We start from the raw sequence: 23,264 nt of genomic DNA on the forward strand, positions 1-23,264 counted from the left end.
AGGGTAAACAGTGCATGTTTATATTTCATTTTACTTTTTTGTCGCGCGGTTTTTGCGACTACCAAAACAGACGGTGCAGAACAAACATAAAAATTAGAGTATATACAGCTAAACTAAATAAATTAAACCTGTAACAATAAACGAGTTTATAAGCTAACCGAGTGCATAGGGATTACACAAAGACATTATTAAATACATAAATAACATGGAAAAAATCAAGTCTTATTTTCAACGGGTCACCTTTAGTCACATTACATAATAAAGTTTGTATTTACGGATGAGATCGTGTTGGAAGCTGATCATTTCGAAATATCAATGTTTCGCCTCATATGACGCACTCATGTAATTTACCGGGACTGACGTGTGAATTCAATAAACTGGTGTGCTGTGTTTACTGCTAATACCAACAAACCAAAGTGTCGTATAAGTGATGGGGTATTATATCAACTAATGATCGGGCCTCTCGAAATCTTAGCAACTGCCACTTCTTTTGTTACGTCATTATCGGGCAGAACGAGCAGCGACAAGCGAGTTCTCTTTTTTGCTCTCGATTTAAACCCTTAACTGGCTCTTACGGACCCCTTGGATTGCTGAGAAGTCAGTGGGGGATAATTTGCTTTGTGTAAATCGCTATAGAGCCAGTTTATTGTGCAAGCACCCGCGAAAACAGTTTCACAATCGACGTGATATGTTTACTCTGGAAATCATTTCTTCCCTATAGCGACAGGTGTTAAAATAACCAAGATCTTTCCACTGTGAGAATATTAAATAAATTATTTCTCAAGTGTCCCCAAAATAAATTTCATATTTTGTTCAGCTGCCTCACCGCCTGCTTCAAATTCTCTATAGCATGTTTGCTCAGTACTTTGTAAGTTGTCGGTAATGTAAACTGGAGATTTGGCGGAAATAAAACTATTTCTTGACTTTTAGGTGTAATCTTGGTGGCGTTTGTTTCACATTGGTTTTTTTTTACTTAAGTTTTGTATGTTAAGTATGAGTATAACATTTGTAAACAGTTCGGTGCCATCCACCTGTCCACTAAAATATGTTCTTGTTTTATTAAATATGATGTACAGTAGAGTGGTGGAAGATGGGACACCTTTAGCATATAACATCAAAGTATCCCGATCGTGTTTTACACAATTAACAACGGTTTATGGTAGTTGTAATGATACAGGTATATAGTTCTTTGAATAATTTTTGTTTACTACCAAATGAGACGAGAAAATAGTATGAAAAGGTGTCCCATCTTCCCCAGTACATGACTGTATAAAATAAATGTAAAAAGTCCCGAATAAAAATATATATTACATTTTTTAACCCGTAGTAGTCTTCGAAAAACCGTCGAAATCTAGCAATTTGTTAAAAAAAAACGTTGACATAGTTAAGTTATAAAAAATCCCCAAAATGTTCACATCAGTCAGTTCAAATTTAAATTTCCGCTAGACGGCGATCTTGAGCGCTGTTATAGAAACGACGCTACGATGTTAAAGCACTGAATGAACAAACATAGACAAGTTCCTATAAGGTTTGTGGTTTCTTTGCCGAAATAAGTCTGTTGTAACAGTCATTGCACCACAATGCCTTTGGGTGTATTAAAGGCAGGTTAACAGTAAATAATACGAACGGTTGGTGCTTCAATATAGGCCGTAAATTGACGTGACAAAGTTTACGATGGCTGACATAAGTAGAATCGCGTCTCCCATGAGCTTATGCGAAGAAGATTTGTTTGATGTAAATAAAAACGTTGAAAGACAAAAGAAACGACTTGAAGAATTACAGAAAGTTCGACCTGCTTGTATCCTTTTAATAATCAACATACCAATTATTTCTCATCTAATAAAACAAATTAATAACCCATACAATAATCTGTTGTGCAACAAGTAAAACAAAAGTAAAGGTATCTTCGGTTATCCCCATTGTAACTCTCTTGTGTTTATATAATAAAATTTATAAATGTATTTTCCTTAATATACAATTCAAGCTTTTCTGGTTGGCTCAATTCAAAAAGTAAATGAGAGAATATGTAGTTTGGACAACGAACTTTCAACATATGACAGCAAACTCGCAATCGAAAGCCGATCTTCCTACAATGATGAAGTCTATGATCCAAATACTGGCCAACTTCAACTTAAATCTGTTCCCAAACGTGGGTCACGCTCAGCTAGAGGTATGCTGGTCTACAGAGTTTAGTCAGTGAATGCACAATTTTGTTCACAAACCTTTGGTTTTGTACACCATAATGTTCCTGCACTTGAAAATCAATGAAACAACAAACCAAATCTGTGTTAAAATAAAAATGTTTCCTTGCTTTGCTTGTAGTTTTTTCCCAATTATTTTTACGGTTGGTACATGGCTACACGCTTGTACAAAAAAATTACTGTCTTACGCGCGAATTCTCGCCAGAAAATGCCATATTTTGCAGACTTCCCAGAACTTTATTATAGGAAAAACCTATAATATATTGTAGGATTGTATTATAAAAACCTATAATATATTCTTATTGTAGGAAGAAACTCAGAATAAAAACCTTAAAACAAGAAATGTTTTAACCGGTTTTATTTGCATGTTTTGTTATTAATAGATAGAGAAGAAAAAGAAGAAAGAAAATTTGCTGGATTATTTTCAAGTGAATTTGGTAATAATTTTAATTATTTTTATTTTGCAGTGGAAACATAAATTGTTTATAATTTCTTACAGATGGACAACCGGAAGGCAATACACAACGAAGGAAAGGACCGGCTAAAGTTAGTTTATTAATTTGAGTATGCATGTTTTTTTAGTCAATATGACGTATTTATTCTTTGTTTTTTGCACTGTGGTCTGCATTTATTGAGATTAACATAAAAAATAATAATCGATTAAATTTATTAAGGATGAAAGTATGTTAAAAAGTAACTACTGGTTAACCCCCAATTTATATTAAAAGTTTAGATGGCATATATATCTTTTTCTAATTTTGTGAGGGTCATTTCTAAAATTATGATTACATAGATGACTAGAAAAATGTGTTAGTGATAGTATCTAAAACGTGTTGTTTAAAATTGCTGTATTTTTAGAAATCAGACGCACCAAGATTAGTAGAGTTGCAGCAATATCCAGGTTTTGTACAGAATCGTCACTCACCTTTGCCTCATGGGTTGGAAGCCACTGTAGTTATTGATCATGTTATTTCAGCTCAAACTGACCTGAAAAGGAAGGTAAAAGTAATTGCTGTAACCAAATTTAATAAAAGCATGACATAAACTAACTTTCCTAACAAAATATACATTTTTTTATCAAAAATGAATCTATTTCTGTTATGGTTGGTGACTACAGATCATTTTCTTTGTAATTAGTTTATCTTAAATGTTACACTAGTTTCATTCCAGCCAACCTATCAACAAGAGTTTCGTAAGATGTTGTACTCTCGCACACAGAGAGCTATGTTGCAAGATGTTTTCTGGTGGTTTTTCCTTGACAAATATCATGTAAGTAACGAAACACTTCATTCAAAAATTGTTGTAAATTCATTTTATTTTATTGCAGCCGGACAAACTGAGCCAAAGCAAACTTTTCAGGCGGATTTCCCAGATTTTTGTCAAGCTTTTGCTCATGTCTAAAGATCAGAAATTTCGAGATAAGTTTTTCATGGTAAATTAAATCATTACATTGAAACATGCTAATGTAAATCATTTATCTGATTAATACTGTGTTAATCTTCTTACAGAATTATGCCAGTATATTGGCCCAGTCAATATATTCAGCCTTCTGTCTCGCTTTCCCCCAGTCATGGCGACAATTTGACGAACCAACTTTCAAAGGGAACTTGCTCAACATTGCCACCATGTGGGTATCAGGAATCCAACCACCACCCAGGCTTTACGAGAAATGGAATTATTCCCAACTTGAACCTCATAAAATGAGGAAAGAAGAAACAATGAAAGTTTCAAAATCTGGGGAGAAAGGTAAAATTTAATGATAATTGAATATTGATTTTTATTATTCTGTCATAGCGAGGCAAAAACAGCTGTTATAACTTATAACACAGATTTTCTGTTTCACATACCTCGTGTTCGTTTACAAGTTACCAGTGATATACCTTTGTAGTTGGTTTTGTTCTGTATTCTTAAAAATATAGAACCCATTAGTGACCACTGGGTAAGGGCAACTGCTGTTAAGTGTCTTGCCCAAGGACATATACGTTACTTTGGTAATGAAACTTTTATCTTCCCATTAACCATTTAAATACATTTGTGGCAAAATGTACTAACCTATATAAGTTGGTTTTTATTGAGTAAATCTCTGCACGTGGCTTGGTGGTTTGAATGCTACATTTTTAAAGTGACATTAAAATATGCATATTTTGTCCATGCAGTTGATAGGAAGGGAACTGGTAAACTAAGTCCTATTGGTTCAGTAACTTCAACAAAGACGCCAACTGCTCATTCAAGGTCGGGGTCCAATAAAGGATTATTGAGGTATGCAGATAAACCTAGTGATACTGAAACAATTAAACATAATTTTCACAAATAAAGATTTTTAAATAAATATGATTCTGACACATTAATCTTGCTTTATATAATTGTTTTGCATTAAATAAATAATAAACTAAGAAATACCATAAGACATACTGGCCAAGAAGCCAAGAACCATAGGTGAATACAATGTTATGTTTTATTAATTCGGCCGGTAGTAAATTGCTAGTTTATCGAACTTACTTATTTTAAAATAAGAGCGCTTGGCACGAGATCTGATGCTATGTCAACTGTCTCCTCACAAAAAACTAAAAGCAATGAAACTACTGTAACCACAGATAAAGGAACATTGTCTCCTATTACAGAGGTAAAATAAAGTTTGATAGAGAATTTAAAAATGGTTTTAATAGTATAGTAACATTATCATGTCATGCAAAACATTTTAATCAATGAATGAATGTAACTTATATATGTGATTGATTATTTTTTTAATATGGCTGAAAATTGAACCCAGTTTGTATGTCTATTGTCTAGTTTGTATATTATATGAATAAATACTTGGTTGGGCAAGTATCCTGTTTTGAATATAAACTATTTCATATTCAGAAACCAAAAACTGGTGAAGAAACCAAGGAAAAATATTCATTAAAGTATTTGAAGGAAAATGTAAGCAGTAGGTTTTATGTTGTTTTATTTACATATATGTATATTTATATGCTTTTTATTGTATATTTATATTTGTTAAATACTACACACCAATATAGGCTGTTGCTGCTGGGTTATTCATACTTATATTTTGGCTCTTTTGGCAAACATTTTGGTGGTTAGTGTTTACAACAAATGTTAATGTGTACACACTGGCGTAAAGTTACGGGGTTGCAGGGTTGCCTGGCAACCCTTTGATTTTCTCCATACTAATAATGCGTAAGGAATTACGTTCGACCAAACGAAGACGCCATTATTACTGCGAACAAACTTCGTTTACGTTCGTTAAAATATGCCAATACCGATGCGTCATTCACGACACAAATGCATTCAACTGGTATTTAAACTCCTGTTTGCTAAATAATTCACGTGTGAATCGCTATTGTGACGTCAGTAATCAACGTGTGAATCGCTATTATGTCGTAATCAATTGCCAGGTTCAAACAACCGCTATTATGATGCAATGAATCCACGTGTGAATCCCTACTATTTCGTAATAAATATGCTGCTTGCCTGAGGAAAACATTGCATATAAATATAAAGCAGTGTTGGAAACGTTTTAGGCAGTTTATTTCCGCGATATTTCGTTCTGGAAACCTACTATTTCCAACGGACGGGTCTTCGTTTGTAAGATAACCACACACTCGTGCGGGCTTGACGAAAGGCGCATGCGACATAGCTACTGTGACGTCACTCGCCAGGCAATCGGATTCGACCGTTTCTCATTACACGGACTCGCCGAACGCGCGTAATTTTAATTTGTCTCATCCCTACGTAATTCTGAATACGTTTACGTTTGTATGAGCTTTAACAAAGCACATATTTAAAGGGTTGCAAACCGAAAACAAAGGGTTGCAAACCGTTTTTTTTTTCGCGCCTACCGGCGCGAAGACTTCCTTTTTTCTGGTTTTTGCAACCCTAACGTTTAGTAAAACTTTACGCCTATGTGTGTACAACTATATGATATTTTATCATTAAGTCAAATATATTTGACTATACATTGACATTCAATTATGTTTTACAGTTTCTTTCATAAAATATTTTATTACCTTATTATGCATATGATTAAAAACATTCATTAAAATACCTTAATTCAATATTTAGTCGTGTGCTATTGGAAGATCCGTTGAGTTTGATCGTTCAGTGTTTAACATCCATGGAAGATCTCCTCTTCTTAGTGAGTATCTTTACCAAAGAGGTCTCCACAAAGTTACGGGTCGTGATCAGCTAGTAAGGAGAACACAAGTAAGAAGAATATTAATTTAAACAATTACTCGTTAAGTTTCATGCTTGCCAGGGTATGGGATGATAAAAAAGTTACATTCATGTATCAAAATGTGCTACAAAATACATACCTGACAAAAATCAAGTTTGACGTATTCTGTGATATCTATAAAATGGCATCATTAGTCTCTGCAAAACAAACAATAAAATAATAGTCTATAATAAAAAAAAGTTTGTTTACTTGTCCGGCGCCGTGGCTTAGTGGTTAGCGCGCCTGCCTGTAACCATTAGGTAATGGGTTCAAGGCTTGTCGCTGCTACCATTGTGGGCGTATGTGTCCTTGGGCAAGACACTTAACGACAATTGCTTCAACCCAGTGGTCACTAATGGGTTGTCCAAATTATCAGCCATACATAAAAAAATAAAAAAATTCCCAAAAAAATAATCACCCACAAAGTAACATACATGTTAACTCGTAAGCTGGCACGAGGTGTTAAACCCGTGTGATAACGACTGTCGTTTTCCGGCCACGCGAGGATAAAGTAAGTTACATTCATTTATTCATTCATTCAGATTGAATCCCTGCCTTCCCACCAAGCAAGAACTTATAATGATTTAATTCAAGAATCATCTCATAACGTGCGAGACACAGCTACTGCATTTAACAGGTTACACTAAGCACTGTGGTATTAGATCCGTGCTAGCTTTGGCTCAATTAAGTGTTAATATTTTCAATTGTTTAGAATTCACCTTGAAGGGGAAAGAGCAAGCAAAGAGTTTTTGACAAAGCAAGTTGAAGAAAATCGGGTTTTTAAAAAGTAAATTTATGTTATGATACTTTCATATGCCCCCTTACAAGTTACCACACACTTCTGTTCATGTAGATACTGTTTTTTTAACCCCGACTTTATGTTTAACCCGCTTCTGAACACCAATTTAAGCAGTTGCCCAAAGAGGCATATGTCAACAATGATGGCAGCATTGAGCCTCAAATCCAAAAACTCTGGCAAATAAATACAATAGATGTTTATCAATGTATTGTGCCAAGTTTGGTTTCTGTGGCAAAGAAACTACGCATTCAAAGCTTAATGCTGCTACCAATGTGGGTGTGTTCTTAGGCAATTATTGGCAATTATTATTTAACTCAAGCTCATTCATGGGTTGTTTAATTTGTCAACTGTGTATTAAAAATATCCACCCACAAAGTTACACACGTAGTAACTCATAAGAGCACAAGGGAAGCGTGGAACAAAAACACTCGTGTTATAACGACTGCCGTTTCCTTCCCCCACGCGTTACATTTCTTCTTTCATTAATTGTTTAAACACTTTACCACAGAAAATCGTCAAAACTTTTAAGCAAACCCCGACAAGTACGTTACCTCAGCAACCTCGTGCTAATGGAGTTAAAGGTAATAGGTTGCTTATAGTATTGTGTAATATATATAACAACTGCAGCCATTGTGAGCTGTGGGTAAAACATATAACAGCAACAACCCAGTGGCTACTAAGTTGTTTAAATGGTGAGCCACAGATTTTAAAAAAACTTCAAACGCCAAATCACCCACAACAATACATACAAGGTAATCCCTAAAAGGTGGCAAGCTTTTTGAAACAGCTTGTGTTATAAAGACTGGTGATTTGGACCAGTGTTGATCCATTACTCAGACACCTAGGGTGTTACAACCAATTAGTGGCCACTGGGTTGGAGCAATGTCCGATAGGTGTTTTGCCCAAAGACACATATGCCTATCGCTATCAGTATGGAGCATCGAACCGCCGTACCTGGACATTTTTTAATTAAATTTGGACAATTTTTAATGTTAATTTATTTAGAGAGACCAAGATGAAGTGAACGTTGTTGGAGCGGTTGCTGCTGTACAAGCTGCCTTGGCTGCAGAGCCAGCTAATTAACATTTACCTATAATCTGAAGATTTACCTGCATTTATTATTGTAATAGGTCAATTAAGGTTACCTAAATGAATATTATAATAATTGTTTATTTGTTTACACTGTGCTAACTTCAAATGTGTTGTTTTGATTATTAAACCGTTACATTTTTGTTTGTTGTACCGATGTAATAATTTTATGCAACTTTTTTCAGAAATAAAACAATCTTTTAAATATTTACCTTTTGTGCACAAGAACCGTAAGGCATACTGTCTAGAAGTAAAAACGAAACAGCAAAGCTATACTGAATAGGCCTGTAAACCAAAAATTTTATCTCCAAAACTACTTTATCATGACATGATAGTGTGAGAGTGGTGAGATACAAATCATAAAACGCATCAGCTTTCAGGCAACCCTTTTTTATATAATAGGATGGGGAAGATGGGGCACCTTTTCATTCTATTTTCTCGTCCCGTTTAATAGTAAACAAAGAACATTCAAAAGAATATAAAATCGCATCCTCACGACTTCTACAGACCGTTGTTAACTGTATAAAACACGGAAATTTAAAATAACTTGCTAAAAGTGTCTCATCTTCCCCCACCCTGCTATGTATATGGTCATATATACGTATAGAAAAAGTTACTTTGCATTGCAAAGTTAAATTACGTGGATGTGCAGTGTCAATCCTCGAAATTTGCAAATCGGGTTGGGATTAGGCGTTAAAATTGTGTGTTTTCTCAATACGTTTAATGATATAAAACTGACCTGCGTCAGCTAGTATTGTTGCCGAAAAACGCACTTCTCCAGTGGTCGGAAACCCGGTTCTTCAAAGTCAATTGTATTGCCGATTAAGTGCGAACACGTGATTGGTGACAAAGCTTCCTTGTAAACAATGGTGCGTGGGAAAGTTAATTGTTACGTCACAGCGGGGTGAGACGTGCAAATTGCAACTTTTCAGCAGCGTATCTAACTACCCGATGCTGATAACGCTGTGGGAAACAAAAATATGCAAGGCTTTTATGAAGTGAATTTTTTGTATTTCTGTTTGATCCACGAGTGTCCTAAAACGCTTTTGCAAATTTTTTCCGATCTTAGTAACCGAAAAAGTCATTCATTTATTTAATTTAGTATACCGTATAATTTTTGGGACCCATTAACGAACCAATAGCCGACCTCTTACAACAGCAGTATCCCATTTTAACATAAGACTTCTTACATGACTTTAATTTTGCTGTAGTATCCGGGACATCTGGAGTTATAATAATTTAGATACTTATAAATAGAAAATAGTATCTTATAGTCGTTTAATGTGGGATAGTCGTTTTTAAATGGTACAGTGTGAAAATAGATATATAGCTGAAGTGAGAGAAGATGGGACACCCAGCTATTTAATTGTCTCGTCCCGTTTGGTAGTGAACAAAGAACATTCAAAGAATTATAAAAGGGCATCCTCACGACTCCCATAGACAGTGCTAATTGTTTAAAACACGATCAAGATGTTTGGATAATATGTGCGAAAAGTGTCCCATCTTACCCCAGAGTATTATATGTTTAATGAACGCTTGAGAACTAATTTATAATACGGCCGAATAAATAAACAAGTCTTGCTTACCTAAGTTGGTATATTCCATTTGAAGTGTTAGACCTTGTGGCGACAAATTTACATCTCTTCTCAGCTGCTAGCAGCATAACCAAGCCGTCCAAACTGTCGGCACTCTTGCAGACGTGTTACATTGCACCGATGAAAAGAACAGTTGTCCAGCCAATTCAAGGGTATAAAAGAGGTTGTTGCTGTTCCATGGTCATCAGTTCAGTCTTCCAGCAATCTACAGTTCAACAGCTAATAGGATCTTCATAAAAGCTAGACTTCTTCAGCAACCAATATGGTACAATACAGCGTTCAAGGTAATTGTTATTTTATAAGCTTTTAACTATATACTCGTATTCGGCCTATATTTATATTGACTTCTCTGTCTGAATAAGCAAAACCATATGTAACTTCTGGGTAACAGTACAGCTCCAAAATTCTCCCGGCGGTTTTCAAAAACCCCCCGGACGGGTTCTACAAATAACTTTACTCTTTATTAGATAAATCTGAGCATGAGCGTCGCCGCATGAGCGATTAAGGCCTTAAGAATAAACTGCGTTACAACTGTAAACATTAAAGTTACCACCATCGTAGCCCAAGGCTTATTAAGTTCAATACACAGTCTAAACAGGAACCTCCACGTGCGTTGTCTGTTGGCCATCACCGGCCAGTGATTCAAGTCCTATCTGCTGCTTCATCGGCAATAGGTCTTTAATCATTGAGCGGTTTTCGGCCAAGTTCTTCCGAAATGCAAGAATTAGAGCAGGCGAGGATGCTGTTTTCAAATGCGGTTGTAGCTGAGTTGGTAGACTGATTTCAGTTCCCTTTTCTTTCGACTGAAATAGGTCTGCTAACTAATGTTACAATCAGTATTATCTGCGGGAATCATACCGGTTAAGTTTATCGACTATTGTTTTGCTGCAAATTTTATTATCTTTTTTAGTTTTTTTTTATCCAAACTTTGTAAGTGTACTTAAAAAGATAAATAAATTTGATGTTGTGTTAAAACCAGCTGTGTAAAGTTATAAATCATAAACGGACATTCTAGCAGGATAATATAGGCCGGCGACAGCAGAATAGCAAATTATTAATAAATTAGGCTACATTTGTTTAACGTAAAAACGTGAGTGGAATGAATAACTTCAGAAATTAGTAACAACATTTTACATACCTTCTCACGTTGTAACACTTGTATTTGTTCAGTAAACGTTCAAGTATAAGCTAAAAACCAATGCAAGACGTCATGTTGCATGGATATTCAAGTACTGGTATATTCTTTTGCAGCAATTTCCAATCATAGCTTGACCAAATTATTAACGATAATTCCCAGGCCTTTGAACTGGTTTTTCACTTGGTAGGGTAGTGTATATAGCAGCGATCACCGGCAGTATACACAAGACGAATGCCCACAAGTCGATAAGTCAAGTTTACCGATCCGGATCCAATATCGATTGAAAACATGGGGTTGCGTAAAAATAATCAGATTTAGCGCCCTATACAAGTCAGGATACAGGATTCCTGACCATAGTGGTTAACATATAGGATTGACAAAACAATGAAGAGAATTGCGAACTACGTGCATTAACATTGTTCCTGTGGTAATTGTATTTTCTTTGAAACGGCGCGATAACAATTTTACAGAATCAATAAAATTTGCCTGGGAGTTGCGAAAAACCGGGAAATTACTCTTAAAGTGGAGAACTGGGTTAGTTATAAGTTGCGAAGGTGTGAACCAGAACGCGGTGACAAGGAAGGGCTATAAGTCTGGCAACCACGCCCAGCACGAGTATACGGGATGAAAACATGTAAGTGGACAAAGGAGAAAACCCTATTAGGAAAAAAGCGCCTTTTATGTACAGGTCCTTGTCGACGCAATGTTAACGAGCAGTCGGAAAAGTCGCTACATTTGGGAATGCACATCTCAGTTTCGCCTTTCAATAACAATTAATAGAAGTTGTAACATTGTCCAGGAGTTAATACAGTAACATGGTTTGCTGTGAAATACTTAACAGTTAAGAAAAGGTGACAGTATGGCCTGCTATTGTCGCTTAGAGCTGTGGTTATGAGAAAGTTACGCCGGTCACGCAATTTAAGGCAAGAATAAGCCGAAACAGCATTTCGAGTATCCTGTTTAGGGGTTTGAAATAGCGGCGGAACGTGTTACTGGAATAGCCTATTTTTGGACGAGATGTCGACGATTTGCAACGCCGATAATAATATGACAGCAGCACGATCACGCATACTGCTTGAACACCCACGCCGGAAAAAATAAACATAAAAAATTCGAACTAGTGTCGAATAAACATGATACCAAGAGGGACATTGCGCAATAATTTAGATAAAAACAACGATAACTTCATTTCATTATCGAAGAAAACAAAAACGTCGGTTTTTCGACGTGTCTCTATTCAGTTAGTACCACAATATAGAGATATAATTTTAACCTTGTACATATATATATATATATATATATATATATATATAATACATATATATTATTAATATGTAAGTAAACTAGTAATTTAAGTTCACATTAGAAGGAAATGGTAACGGCAATTGACTGGTTATGTCATTCGAGGCATCAAAATTGTCAAGAACTGCAGAACGACCAGGCCTATTTCCATTGTTGTGATGGAGCTGTCGGTATGAGGTGTTTAGTGTTACGCGCAATACGGTTAAGTCTTAATGAACAAACGACTGCAACGTAAATTGGTCGAGGGCGTAAGTTCGGTATGGGGGTACTATCCAACAACGTTCACCAACGATATAGCTGGCTTCCAGGTTCGGTGCGATTAAGACGCGTTGTCTATAGCCAAAAACCAAAATTAGGGTTCGTATGGAGATATCCGTATTGCAAGCAGTGCAGATAGGTTTGGCGGCATGCGGGCCGCTTCTAAGCGAGAGCCGCATACTGCAGTTCGGCGCAAAGGGGTCCTCTTGTCGACGGTGCAAGAACCAGTACCTAGCTCCTAGACCAGATTATACTCCTTGAGGTTCGCCTGCAAAATAGTGTCTCTAACGGCAGCGAAGACGAATCTAATGTTCTCCGTGTCCGTGGCACACGTGAAGTGACTATAAACGATCTTGTCTTTGTTAGGGTTCAGTTCGACGAACATGCCTAGGATGAACTCACGAGCTGCGTCGGCATTTTTAGGCGGACCTGGGGGTACATAAGTATAATGTTACAAATGGCGATAACTATTAGAACAATGTATATATATATGGACCGACGATCATGCTTAAGAGTCTTTACACACTCCCTGGTATCGTATTCCGTGGCCAGGCCCAAGACCATACAACTTTAAAACACGCTTTGTCTCTATTAAAAACAAGGAGTAATAAATGGAAACCCTATAACCTGTAAAATACTTAATCAGAGCCTTTGATTGTGTTAAACTGGTGTTAAAGAGGTGTTAAACTAGCAGCATTACACTGCTTTGTGCAGGGAACTATTCTCATATTTGCATGGCTCTAAAGAAAATAAGCGTTGGCGCACACGCGGAAGTATGGTCACTTGGTTTAGGATTACTGGCTTCGATAAACGAGAAACACGTTAAGTTTTTAAGAGGTTGACCTGCCGACCTAAACCTGTATCAGCAACCGCTTTCGCAGCTGCAAATATTACAAATTAGAAGTTCTAATGCGATCGATAGAGAAGCAGCAACATCCAGCGCAATATCGGTTAGAAATGCACAAAAGGGCAACAAAGGAAATATTTCCCGATGACTTAAAGAACTTTTACTTCGGCGGGTTGAGTTTTTATGCCTAGTTTTCTTATGAAACATTGGTATTTGTTGTACTAGATTTAGAAACGTGGAGTATAATAATAGTACCATATTACACCTTTGTATAAATAAGTACAAAGCGTTGCTGTTCTACTGAGAAATTAACGAAAGGGCTATTACATACGCCTACCCATTTGAGCAGGTACTAGTCACGTGGCATCGCGTCATATACCTTCGACTGCCGCTGGCTATATTTAGTAACAAGCAGTTTGCTGTGACTCAGTGCAATGTAGAGATATGTAATAAGAGAGCGCGTCATCGTAAAGCGTATTGGTTGCGGCGCTACTATAACCACTTTCATAGTACCACGCCGCAGAGTAGTGCGTAAAAAATGAAAGATACCCTTCTTAATTTTTGTAATCATTACTAATATTGTAGGTACCCATTCAGCAAAAGACACGTCACTTAGCAAACAGCGTATCAGCGCCACTGTCTGGTAATAAAGTGAACGTTTAGTCCTTCTAAAATAAACTATTTTAAACTGATCGGGCACTTCTTGAAAGAAACGCTAAATACTGCTTCAATGAGCAGAATTAACAAAACTATTTACTTTCACATAATGCTAAGAATATGGAAATACATGGGCGGTAAATAAAGTAACTAATGAAGAGTTAATCAAAAAGATAAAGTTGTTACTGTACAGTTCATGGTATGAACAGTTTTGATAGCTATCTTATGCACCTGTTTACCAAGAACAACAATATGTGTTTTGTAAGTGACTACAGGGCTAATGAATGATTAATATGTATCATTATCAGTAATTAGGAATGAGAGTAATCTGGTACAGTTGCCACGTTTGTTGGAGTAGTTTATGTACTCAGAGATAAATATGCTTGTGCTAACAATTCTCGAATGATAACAACTAACCAATTAAGCAAGAACTTTGGTACCCTATGCTTACACTTCATTAAAAAAATAGTAGCAAACTTTGGGCATGAGAAACTTACCATCAAATTGGGGAAAATAGTCGGCCAGATCGGAGTAAGCGATCTTTTCTTCAAGTAGATCCTTCTTGTTAAGGAAAAGGATGACGGAAGAAGTATCGAACCACGGGTATGTGATGATTGTTCGAAACAAAGCTTTACTTTCCTCCATTCGATTCTACAGACATATTTTATAGTTTAATGGAAGAAAAGGGGTTTGAAAATTATATACACACACGTTTTCCACCATTCTTTTTCATAGATTAAATTTGAATAAGAGGCTGACAATGTCATTTAGATGATAAATAATATATCTTTCAGTATTCCATTCAATTGGTTGGACTTGATTTTTGTCGTTTTTTTGCACCAGATCCTATTCTATCCATATGGGTAGGATTTTGGTCAAAATAAAGGATTTAGAGAGATTTAGTTCATTACCCTAACACCCAGATGCAAATTTTATTATTTAAAGGTGCGGCTGATTTCATTTGAAAAGCCCTTTTCACATTGTGGATATGTTGATGAACACCTACAGCTACAGGATTTCAGTTAGAAGTTGATAATTAACAAAATGTTCACGAGCGGTGCAGCAACGATTACAAACCAAATTGGTTCTCAGAAATGAAGCAATAAATTTGTTTAAGATGTAAACATACAAGTAGCAACTATGAGCATACTGATAAAGCAAAACCAACTCAAAAACTAACATTAATCAAATTAAAAGTTGGGTGCAATTGATTAACACACTGTCTGCAAGTAATTTATTGATCTGTATGCACAGTTGCCACTGTCCAGGAGAATAAATACCGCCATTAAATATAAAATGTACTTTGTTCTAGATTTCTTGGTAAACATTTTAACTAGTTTTGTGTTATTTTAAAAATATTCTTAAAAACAAAATGTTCACGCAATCACGCATAAATGAACGAAAAGCTTTATATTTATAAATCTATTACTGTTATCCCTATTACCCATTGACAAAAACAATGAATAACAATGCCGGTGTTACGCAGGTTGACACAACCACATTTACGATGCCTATACACCACAATAAGCCAAGCTAATTAAACACTCTTCCTTGTATTTAAAGGGAACTGTTTACAACAACCAGTCACAATGTACATCCTAATTCCTAATGTTGTGGTCCCCAGCACCTATGTAAACTGGATATAGTCTCATAGTGAAAGCACATTTAGTAGACACATACAACCGACTTTTAATAATTGCAACTAGATTTAACCTTTTATAAACAAAGTTTATGAATATTGCACACTTATTTATTGCCTTTCATTCTTAATTTTATGCCATAAATTTAATTATTTCTATATGCAAATTTTCCTGGTAGAAGATTTATCTAAGATGTGCTATTGTTGCACAGTCACAGGATCAACAATCAATTTATAACTTCAACACATAGTTTGGTTTATAACAATACTAAACGAGTCATTCTCTTTAGTAACATAAACAAACAGCAAGCTATTGTATAACAACCATCCTTATTTACAAATTCAATATTTTTAAAGAAAACCCCATTATTTAAATTAGCTATAGTTAGCTCTTGACAGTTTTTAAAATAGGAATAGGCTATATAGTACAGTTAAACAATTACACACATTTACACATAATTATATATAGTAATGTATACAATAGTTTTGTTCACTTTTAACAGTTACCATTATGTCTTCTGAATGTAACTACTTTTTATAAGTGTGCATAAGAGCTTAGGTGTCAAACATTTAACGTCACAGATAGTTAGACACACAGTCCTTTAAAACAAATCTAACTTATTGATTTTATTGTTTACTGATTAATGCAGAAAATTCCTGGGTAGGCCTGTCTACTCTACCATCCCAGGTTTGGCACCTATGTCCATGATAGATGCAGTGATAGCTTAAACAACAAACCTCATTCCCAGCTTCAACAAGTACTTGATCATACTCGCTGAGTGCAACCAGAAATATGATCGATGTGACGTTTTCAAAGCAATGAATCCATTTCCTTCGTTCAGATCTCTGACCACCAACATCAACCATTCTGAAAGTCAAAGAAATGTGCAGGATGGAATTCAAACCAACGTCACCACCAAGTACATAGTGTAAAGATGTAAAAAGTAAAAATTATAAAACCAATAACATTTGGCATTTATCCAAACAGGATGTTAGAATTATTTTATTTTTATAGTGCTTTATGTAATCAGTGGCATTAAAAAAGCAACAAGATAATTAACTAGAAATATCAAACATCGAAAAGTGCATGAAGTATAGTTTGGGGTTACAAAACTAAAAACAGTACAACTACTTGACCATTTGATAAATAATAGAAAGGGGTGTGGTGTTTGGTGAAGTGTGTTGAAGCAGTATATTACACAGTTACACTATTACATTATGATTCATCATATCATGTGTTACTGAATTCTCCTTACCATCAAATGTAATAGAGATTTGGGTTTTTCCACTTTCGTATTTAATGATTTTTTTTATTCCATTAATACATAGTAGTGGTTAGTATTTATTAAGACACACAAACAAACATTATGAGTGGTTGGTACATTTGTTACTAAACGATAAACGTCATTTGAATTTATGGTATTTTAGCAAGTTTAATAGTGATTACAATCGACAAGCTATGTTGAGTACTTGTTTCAAAACAGTGAACAGCTTAGTATTTCTGGCTAAAGTGAGCGCTTTATCCCCAAGCAAGCCACAAACTGCTCTTAAATAACATTTCCAGGAATTAATAATTCAATAGAACATGATTTTTTGCATGTAATGCAGCAGAAGAAGGAAAACGAACAATTAGTTGGAGCCAAAGTACAGGTACATGCCTAACAATACTAATTTCTAGAGAACAACTGTGTACAACTATTTAAAACGCATGTTCTACTAGCAAGTATTATACATTTTATAGGCCTATACTATACACTTGAGATACTTGAATTATTTTTACCTGAAAATTATTTGATCAAGATCAAAGGGATATTCTATAATTCCCGTCGTAGGGATTCGGACGCGCAAGATATCTTGCTGGGTGGGTAAAAAGTCGGGCTTTTTTATACGGTCCAAATCAGAAAGGTAGCTGTCAAGAAAATTCATAATAAGACTACAATGTATTACATCGAACATATGCTATTTATGGGAACTGAAACCTGGTGGGTAAATGCAGTTATTGGTAATTGAAGTTAAGTACAATTCATGAAGCGTACATCTGCAGTATTATCTGCAGTATTCTTGTACACAGCTGTTTTCAACCCAAAAATCCAATGTCCTAAGTTCCACTTGATCCACAATTGACCATTAAACAGATTTATATATTAAAATTCATGTATAACTTTTGATTATTTGGAAACTATAAAGAAGTTACTTAGACTAAGCGTAACGTTAATAAACATTACTTGAGTAGGCTACTACATGTAGAATGAACTATAAGAACATTGTTATACTTACTAATACGTTGAGTCAGACAACTGGTACTCTCTTCTCCTGTCATAACATTTTTGTATACCAGTGTCTTTCCAAAGACACTCAATATAGGAAATATTGGTAATGAAATCATCATAACTACTAATTTTGTCTACCTGCACCTCTCGAATTTCCTCTGCGTGTTCCTATGTAAAAGTCTCTGTTAAGACTATAGTGGTTTACCAACATAATACATATAAATATATTATTGCTATAATTCATATGGTATGGAAAGGCTTTGTAAAAAAAAACAGTCATATGTAAAAGTAAGACACTGTTTTGTGTTTAGCAGGGACAAAAAAGTGTATTGACCAAATTTGGTAAGTAAATAAACCTAGCTAAGTTGGTTTCAGGTATAAATTCGATATAGCAAATAACATAAAAAGGAATAAAACTTCACAATGCAATCAAAGCAGGATACATTAAATTGTTACTTTAAATGCAAGACGCCCTTGGCCTATAATGTATCACAGAGTCGAGAGATATGGTAATACACAGTTTGAACAAACATATATCAATGACTAAGCCCTAAAATATAAATAAGGTTGTGGACAAATCACATTTCTAAAATCAAGACCTAAAAAAAGATTTCATACTACATTTACAGATGAAAAATTTGTAAAAGTATAAATAGCAATGGCAGTGGATCTGTATGACATAGTGTACAAGAATAAAAATATGACTAATTAATTCTATGGTATATAATAAGCAAAATTGTGTTTGTTTGTTACAGCATTAAAGATTAATTCCCTTTGTACATCATGATTCATGAGCACGTATGACTGTGGCAGTCATGTGAGCATTTCATGTTCATGTGAATCAAAGAAAGCCTTGAAACTATCAGGAAATAATGCAGCAGGGATTTGACAAATCCGGAAACTATGAGGTCAAAATGAAATAAAGCAATTGGTCGTTGTGTTTATCATAAAAAGGTTGAACCTAAAACTATTCACGGTACCAATATTCAATTAGTTAGGTTTACAATGTGGTGTATCATAAAATAGCCTATAAGAGTAGCAACCATGTTATAGGCTACTTACATTATTTTCTTCTATTTCATATTCAAGATTAAGTGTTTGCATGGCAGCTGACATATTTTGTATTGAAGTAACAATGTTTTGGTAGACAAGTTTGATGAAGCTCCGTTTGTCTTCATCACTGTAACCAGCACCATGAATGATTCTCATTTGCTTTATGAATGTACTTTTTCCACTCTCTCCAGTGCCTGAAAATCAATCAATTTTGAGTGCACTTTCTCTTAACCACTGCTGTGGAATTGTTACGCAAAAAGACTAGGCTCCACTTACATTGTATTTACACTAAATAAAACGTATCCTTAGTAACACATACCAGCAAACATTGCTAAAGTTTTACAGCCAAGAACACAATGTACACATTGCCACGATAACCCAGAAGGTACATTCACATACCATGTTGAGACAACAAATAAAACCAGAAATGCAAAAATTAGTTGTAATAACTTTTAATAAGCAAGTATATATCATAGCCATCCTTAACAATTTTAAATTAGAGTTACTAACATATCCTAATATTAAAATATTACAATTATAATGTCGGGATTTTGAAGATAAAAATACTATTTCTATATGAAATATGATTTTTGAAAGATTTTAAAGACATTTACCCAAAAGCAACAATTTTAATTCTCTTCGTGCATCTTTTTTATGGCGTCTCAATTCACGCTCAATCTGCCCATTAATTTTCTCTGCCTCAATTTCATCACTGCTCTTACAGCAGTTTGCTAAAATTGTCATTAATGGCATATTTGTGACTATAATGACGTTTTCAGGTAACAGAATATGTTCTGCAGACTCCCAAACATTTCATAAGTGCATCTCGGTGGAAATATGTCCAAGCATTTAACCCATTGCATGCAAGGTCTAAGCCGTTCTGAACTGGAAGATTGAAAATTCTTTTAGCATGGCACAAATATTTATGACTAGCCAATATTACAATAAATGACATACATGTATGTAAATATAATATCATTTAGGTACTTTAGCTTAACATAAACTTCATTTTTCTCTTTGAACACAATAACAAAGATGAGATTAATAAAACCTAGAAGAGGTAAATATCAGCAAGACGACTTTATGACTAAAACTGTCACATAAAAACTTGGCTTCCAAAACTAATACTCTGTGCTAAATGTCACTGTTTTAGCTATTAACAAGAATATAACAGCTCTACACAAAAGTTAAGGAGTAGCAGTTCAACATTTGTAGATTTAACAGAATGTGATCCTTATAAAAAGGGCAACTTTTGTGTGAAAAAGCACCTGTCTATATGAAGTAAACTAAGTGGAAATGTTAACCGGTGAACACAAGTTATTGCAGCATAATTTGTTTTGAAATAAAAACTAAGTACGATAGAAAATAAACCGATAGAACAAAAAAAATTATATTTAGCAATGTTGAAGCATATGCTAATATATTTCATGCAAACAATGTTAGATTGTATATTTGCAAGTTGTTTTCATTCTCAAGATGCTTTTTTGTATTTTTAGAATCAAAGATTATAGTTAACTTTACAACTAAGTCGATACATCAAGGACCAAACAGTTATTATTATTATTCGTCCACACCCCTAAAATAGTTTCATTCTTTTTTTTTTGCTTTTCCCTGCACACATTAAAGTGATAGTTCACGAAATTAAGGTCATCCTAAGAATACAAGATATTTTTTAACTTAACATTGTAAATTTTAAAAGCACAATAAAAATATGTTAGCCTGTTTGACTTAATTGCCTCTTTTTGGAACGAAACGTTTTGTCAATAAACTGAAGTTTAATAAGGTAAATAACCATAACATACAAATACACTTACAGTTAACAGGCAGTTATATAGAATATATGAATAGTAAATATACAATGCAACATATGCTAAGAGAAAAACAAACTTTCTAACTAAAAAAGGTTTGTAACTTTTCTTGCGTATTACACGAATAGCTCACACGGCTTTCTAGTACTTTACATTGAACTCAAATATACAACGACACAATTTTGCAAGACATATTGCTGTCGGAAATACGTCATGGCTTCACTGAACTGACTGTGAGTTTTGGAAGCGGCACAATACCGCCCTATGTAACAATGTTTAACGGTCCACTAACTCCTGCAAGTATTAGTACACGAAAAATTACCGGCTCGTAATTTCGCTCAGTATCGCCGGGTGTGGCCTCGGTGCATTGTGGGAAAAATGTTTGAAAAGAAGGGAAAAATATATTTTGCACTAAATTTTATCTCAAGTGTCATAGTATTAAAACGGACTTTGGTTTAATGTTTTGCTTTAAATTTATCGCATTAACCGTAGCTTCATGTAAATTTGAAGGTCTTTGTGTAATAATGAAAGTTTAATCTGTTAAAGTTAGCCAAGCATAAAAATAATAAACCTGAAAAAACATGTATGAACCAAATTTGCATTAAATAGCAGTCTTTACTATATAAATATATCAACAGTATTCAAGATACAAACATCAACTCCAGAAAACCTAAAACTAATGTTCTACAGTAAATAAAATAGACGTCGAAAAGCTCTACCAAGGAATTATACCCAATAAGTAGCCTATTCACAACCATGAAAATTATGTCCGAAGCAAAAGAAAACGCAAGCTGCGAAGAGGAATTGTCAGGTGCACAGTATTCAGAGATATGATATGGATGTTACGATTCATCTCCATCAACAACGAATGCATGGTAGTTAATAAAACGCCACGTAGAGTACCGTGGGGTAATATGGAAAACCGTAAGCACATAAAAAAATTAGTCTTATTTAAAAAAATTAACAACAGTATATATTTTAGAGTGGTGGGGGCACTGTTTTTATAATTACGCAAATATTCTTTAGTTAATACCAGACGGGATAAGAAAAGAGAACGAAAACATGTTTCATCTTACCCCACCTTACTATGAGTAACTCGTGGGACTCTTTTAAGTCATGAATCTATGCAAACCAGTTCTATAACATGGGGATTTTGTGACTGTTTTCGTTTTATTGCAGTTCGTTTTATGTACAACATGCGAAATATATTGCAAGTGTAAAAATATGCATCGCCGTTAGAAATAAAACTGTAAAAGCGTTTAAATGTTTAACAAAACAGATAGTGCTGTTTCTCGGAAAAAAAACACCTGCCTTGGTCAACCGTCCTTAGACATAGTTAAACCACCAAGTTAAGTTTTATGCCAGAAACAAACACATACGTAACCACACCAGTCTGCACAATACATTCATTCATCCAGTCCTTCATTCATTTATTATACAAAACACCCTTCTTTAAATAGTATTTCTACATTTCTGCTGCTAGAAACATACCTACACTGTATTGAATTATAAGTTATATAAACAAAATCTTACCAAGGAGCAAAAGCTTCATTTCTCTCTTGATTTTCTTTTCCCGTTCACGAATATGCTTCTCAATTTGTTGATTCACCAATCGCTGCTGTCGCTCCTCGGCTGAGAGCAAGCATGGCAGTCCCATCTTGCTGAGTAGTATTCCTAATCAAACTTCGATGTTGTAAATATTTCCCTTCCCTTTTATCACCGATTAAAGTAGCAGATAGGAATATTGGCAGCGGCAGCAGTAACTTGCATTCTGTTTTGGCCTCTCCAAATTGTGTGGTTTATACGCAGCACAATTATTCAACTTATACTTACTCAACTGTACGCGCTGTGATTTGGTAAGTTTAAGTAATATAGTAGGATGGGGAAAGATGGGTCACCTGTACCACATAATATCCAAATATCCAGATCATGTTTTTAACAGTTAACAAAAGTACACGAGAGTCAGAAGGATAGGGTTTTATAATTCTTTGAATGTTCTTTGTTTACCACCAAATTGGACGAGAAAATAGAATAAAAATGTGTCCCATTTTTCCCTCCCTATTATAATATCGAAAGAACGAAGCTAATGTACTCATTCACACGCCGCCATAGTTCTACACCAAAACAGTCATTGTGTCTAACATACTTTGTCTGTCTAAGAATACATTACTAACACTTTCATATATTATATCATGGTTAATGTTAAGTGTGCCACATTTTTTACCAGTACTGCTATATTGATGTATATTATGATAGTAATAAAAATCTAATTGCACAAACTCATAGTCCAATGGTTGTGTTTAGACAATCGACATTATATAGTGCATTAGTGGCCGGCGGTCTACATTATATTTGCATATTGAAAGGCACGTGCAAAAGATGCTAATTAAAA

General features: G+C 34.8%; 2 protein-coding genes and 1 long non-coding RNA gene across 4 annotated transcripts; 2 read left to right on the forward strand and 1 right to left on the reverse strand.

The window, feature by feature from the left end:
- The first annotated feature begins 1,453 nt into the window (after nt 1-1,453).
- LOC149737583 (protein FAM227A-like) lies at nt 1,454-8,510 on the forward strand. The gene is made up of 16 exons (XM_089875192.1): nt 1,454-1,798; nt 1,985-2,170; nt 2,585-2,638; nt 2,701-2,747; nt 3,060-3,200; nt 3,372-3,470; nt 3,529-3,633; nt 3,710-3,947; nt 4,358-4,460; nt 4,716-4,824; nt 5,064-5,123; nt 6,267-6,407; nt 6,960-7,054; nt 7,130-7,204; nt 7,725-7,797; nt 8,222-8,510. Exons 1-16 carry the CDS (start codon nt 1,675-1,677, stop codon nt 8,297-8,299), a joined length of 1,728 nt encoding a protein of 575 aa, XP_089731318.1. The 5' UTR covers nt 1,454-1,674; the 3' UTR covers nt 8,300-8,510.
- A 2,938-nt stretch (nt 8,511-11,448) lies between these two features.
- LOC149737584 (guanine nucleotide-binding protein G(q) subunit alpha-like) lies at nt 11,449-22,730 on the reverse strand. 2 transcript variants are annotated; one of them, XM_089875195.1, is made up of 7 exons: nt 22,406-22,730; nt 19,074-19,258; nt 18,019-18,179; nt 17,522-17,650; nt 16,480-16,609; nt 14,600-14,753; nt 11,449-13,027 (listed from the first exon to the last, which is right to left on the reverse strand). In XM_089875195.1, the coding sequence occupies exons 1-7, from the start codon at nt 22,527-22,529 to the stop codon at nt 12,837-12,839; spliced, it is 1,074 nt and encodes a 357-aa protein (XP_089731321.1). In that variant the 5' UTR covers nt 22,530-22,730; the 3' UTR covers nt 11,449-12,836. The 2 variants fall into 2 exon arrangements, with proteins under 2 accessions (XP_089731321.1, XP_089731320.1); XM_089875194.1 differs by lacking the exon at nt 22,406-22,730 and adding an exon at nt 19,679-19,854.
- Nucleotides 14,572-15,410, forward strand: LOC149737585 (uncharacterized). Its single transcript, XR_016384661.1, has 2 exons — nt 14,572-14,705; nt 15,048-15,410. It is a non-coding gene; the product is annotated as an uncharacterized LOC149737585 (long non-coding RNA).
- Nucleotides 22,731-23,264: the final 534 nt, after the last annotated feature.

Source organism: Ciona robusta, chromosome 3 (assembly GCF_009617815.1).
Source record: "Ciona robusta chromosome 3, ASM961781v2".
Taxonomy (NCBI): Eukaryota; Metazoa; Chordata; class Ascidiacea; order Phlebobranchia; family Cionidae; genus Ciona; species Ciona robusta.

What these genes read in the sequence shown, in the direction of transcription:
- LOC149737583 (XM_089875192.1), top strand. Translation starts at nt 1,675, where the DNA reads ATGGCTGACATAAGTAGAATCGCGTCTCCCATGAGCTTATGCGAAGAA. An exon ending in AGCTAGTAAGGAGAACACAA is followed by an intron (nt 6,408 to 6,959) that starts GTAAGAAGAATA and finishes TCATTCATTCAG; the next exon opens with ATTGAATCCCTGCCTTCCCA. An exon ending in GAAAATCGGGTTTTTAAAAA is followed by an intron (nt 7,205 to 7,724) that starts GTAAATTTATGT and finishes ACTTTACCACAG; the next exon opens with AAAATCGTCAAAACTTTTAA.
- LOC149737584 (XM_089875194.1), bottom strand. Translation starts at nt 19,817, where the DNA reads ATGCCATTAATGACAATTTTAGCAAACTGCTGTAAGAGCAGTGATGAA. An exon ending in ATTAAAATTGTTGCTTTTGG is followed by an intron (nt 19,259 to 19,678) that starts GTAAATGTCTTT and finishes ATTGATTTTCAG; the next exon opens with GCACTGGAGAGAGTGGAAAA. An exon ending in CTTGATCAAATAATTTTCAG is followed by an intron (nt 16,610 to 17,521) that starts GTAAAAATAATT and finishes TTTGACTTTCAG; the next exon opens with AATGGTTGATGTTGGTGGTC.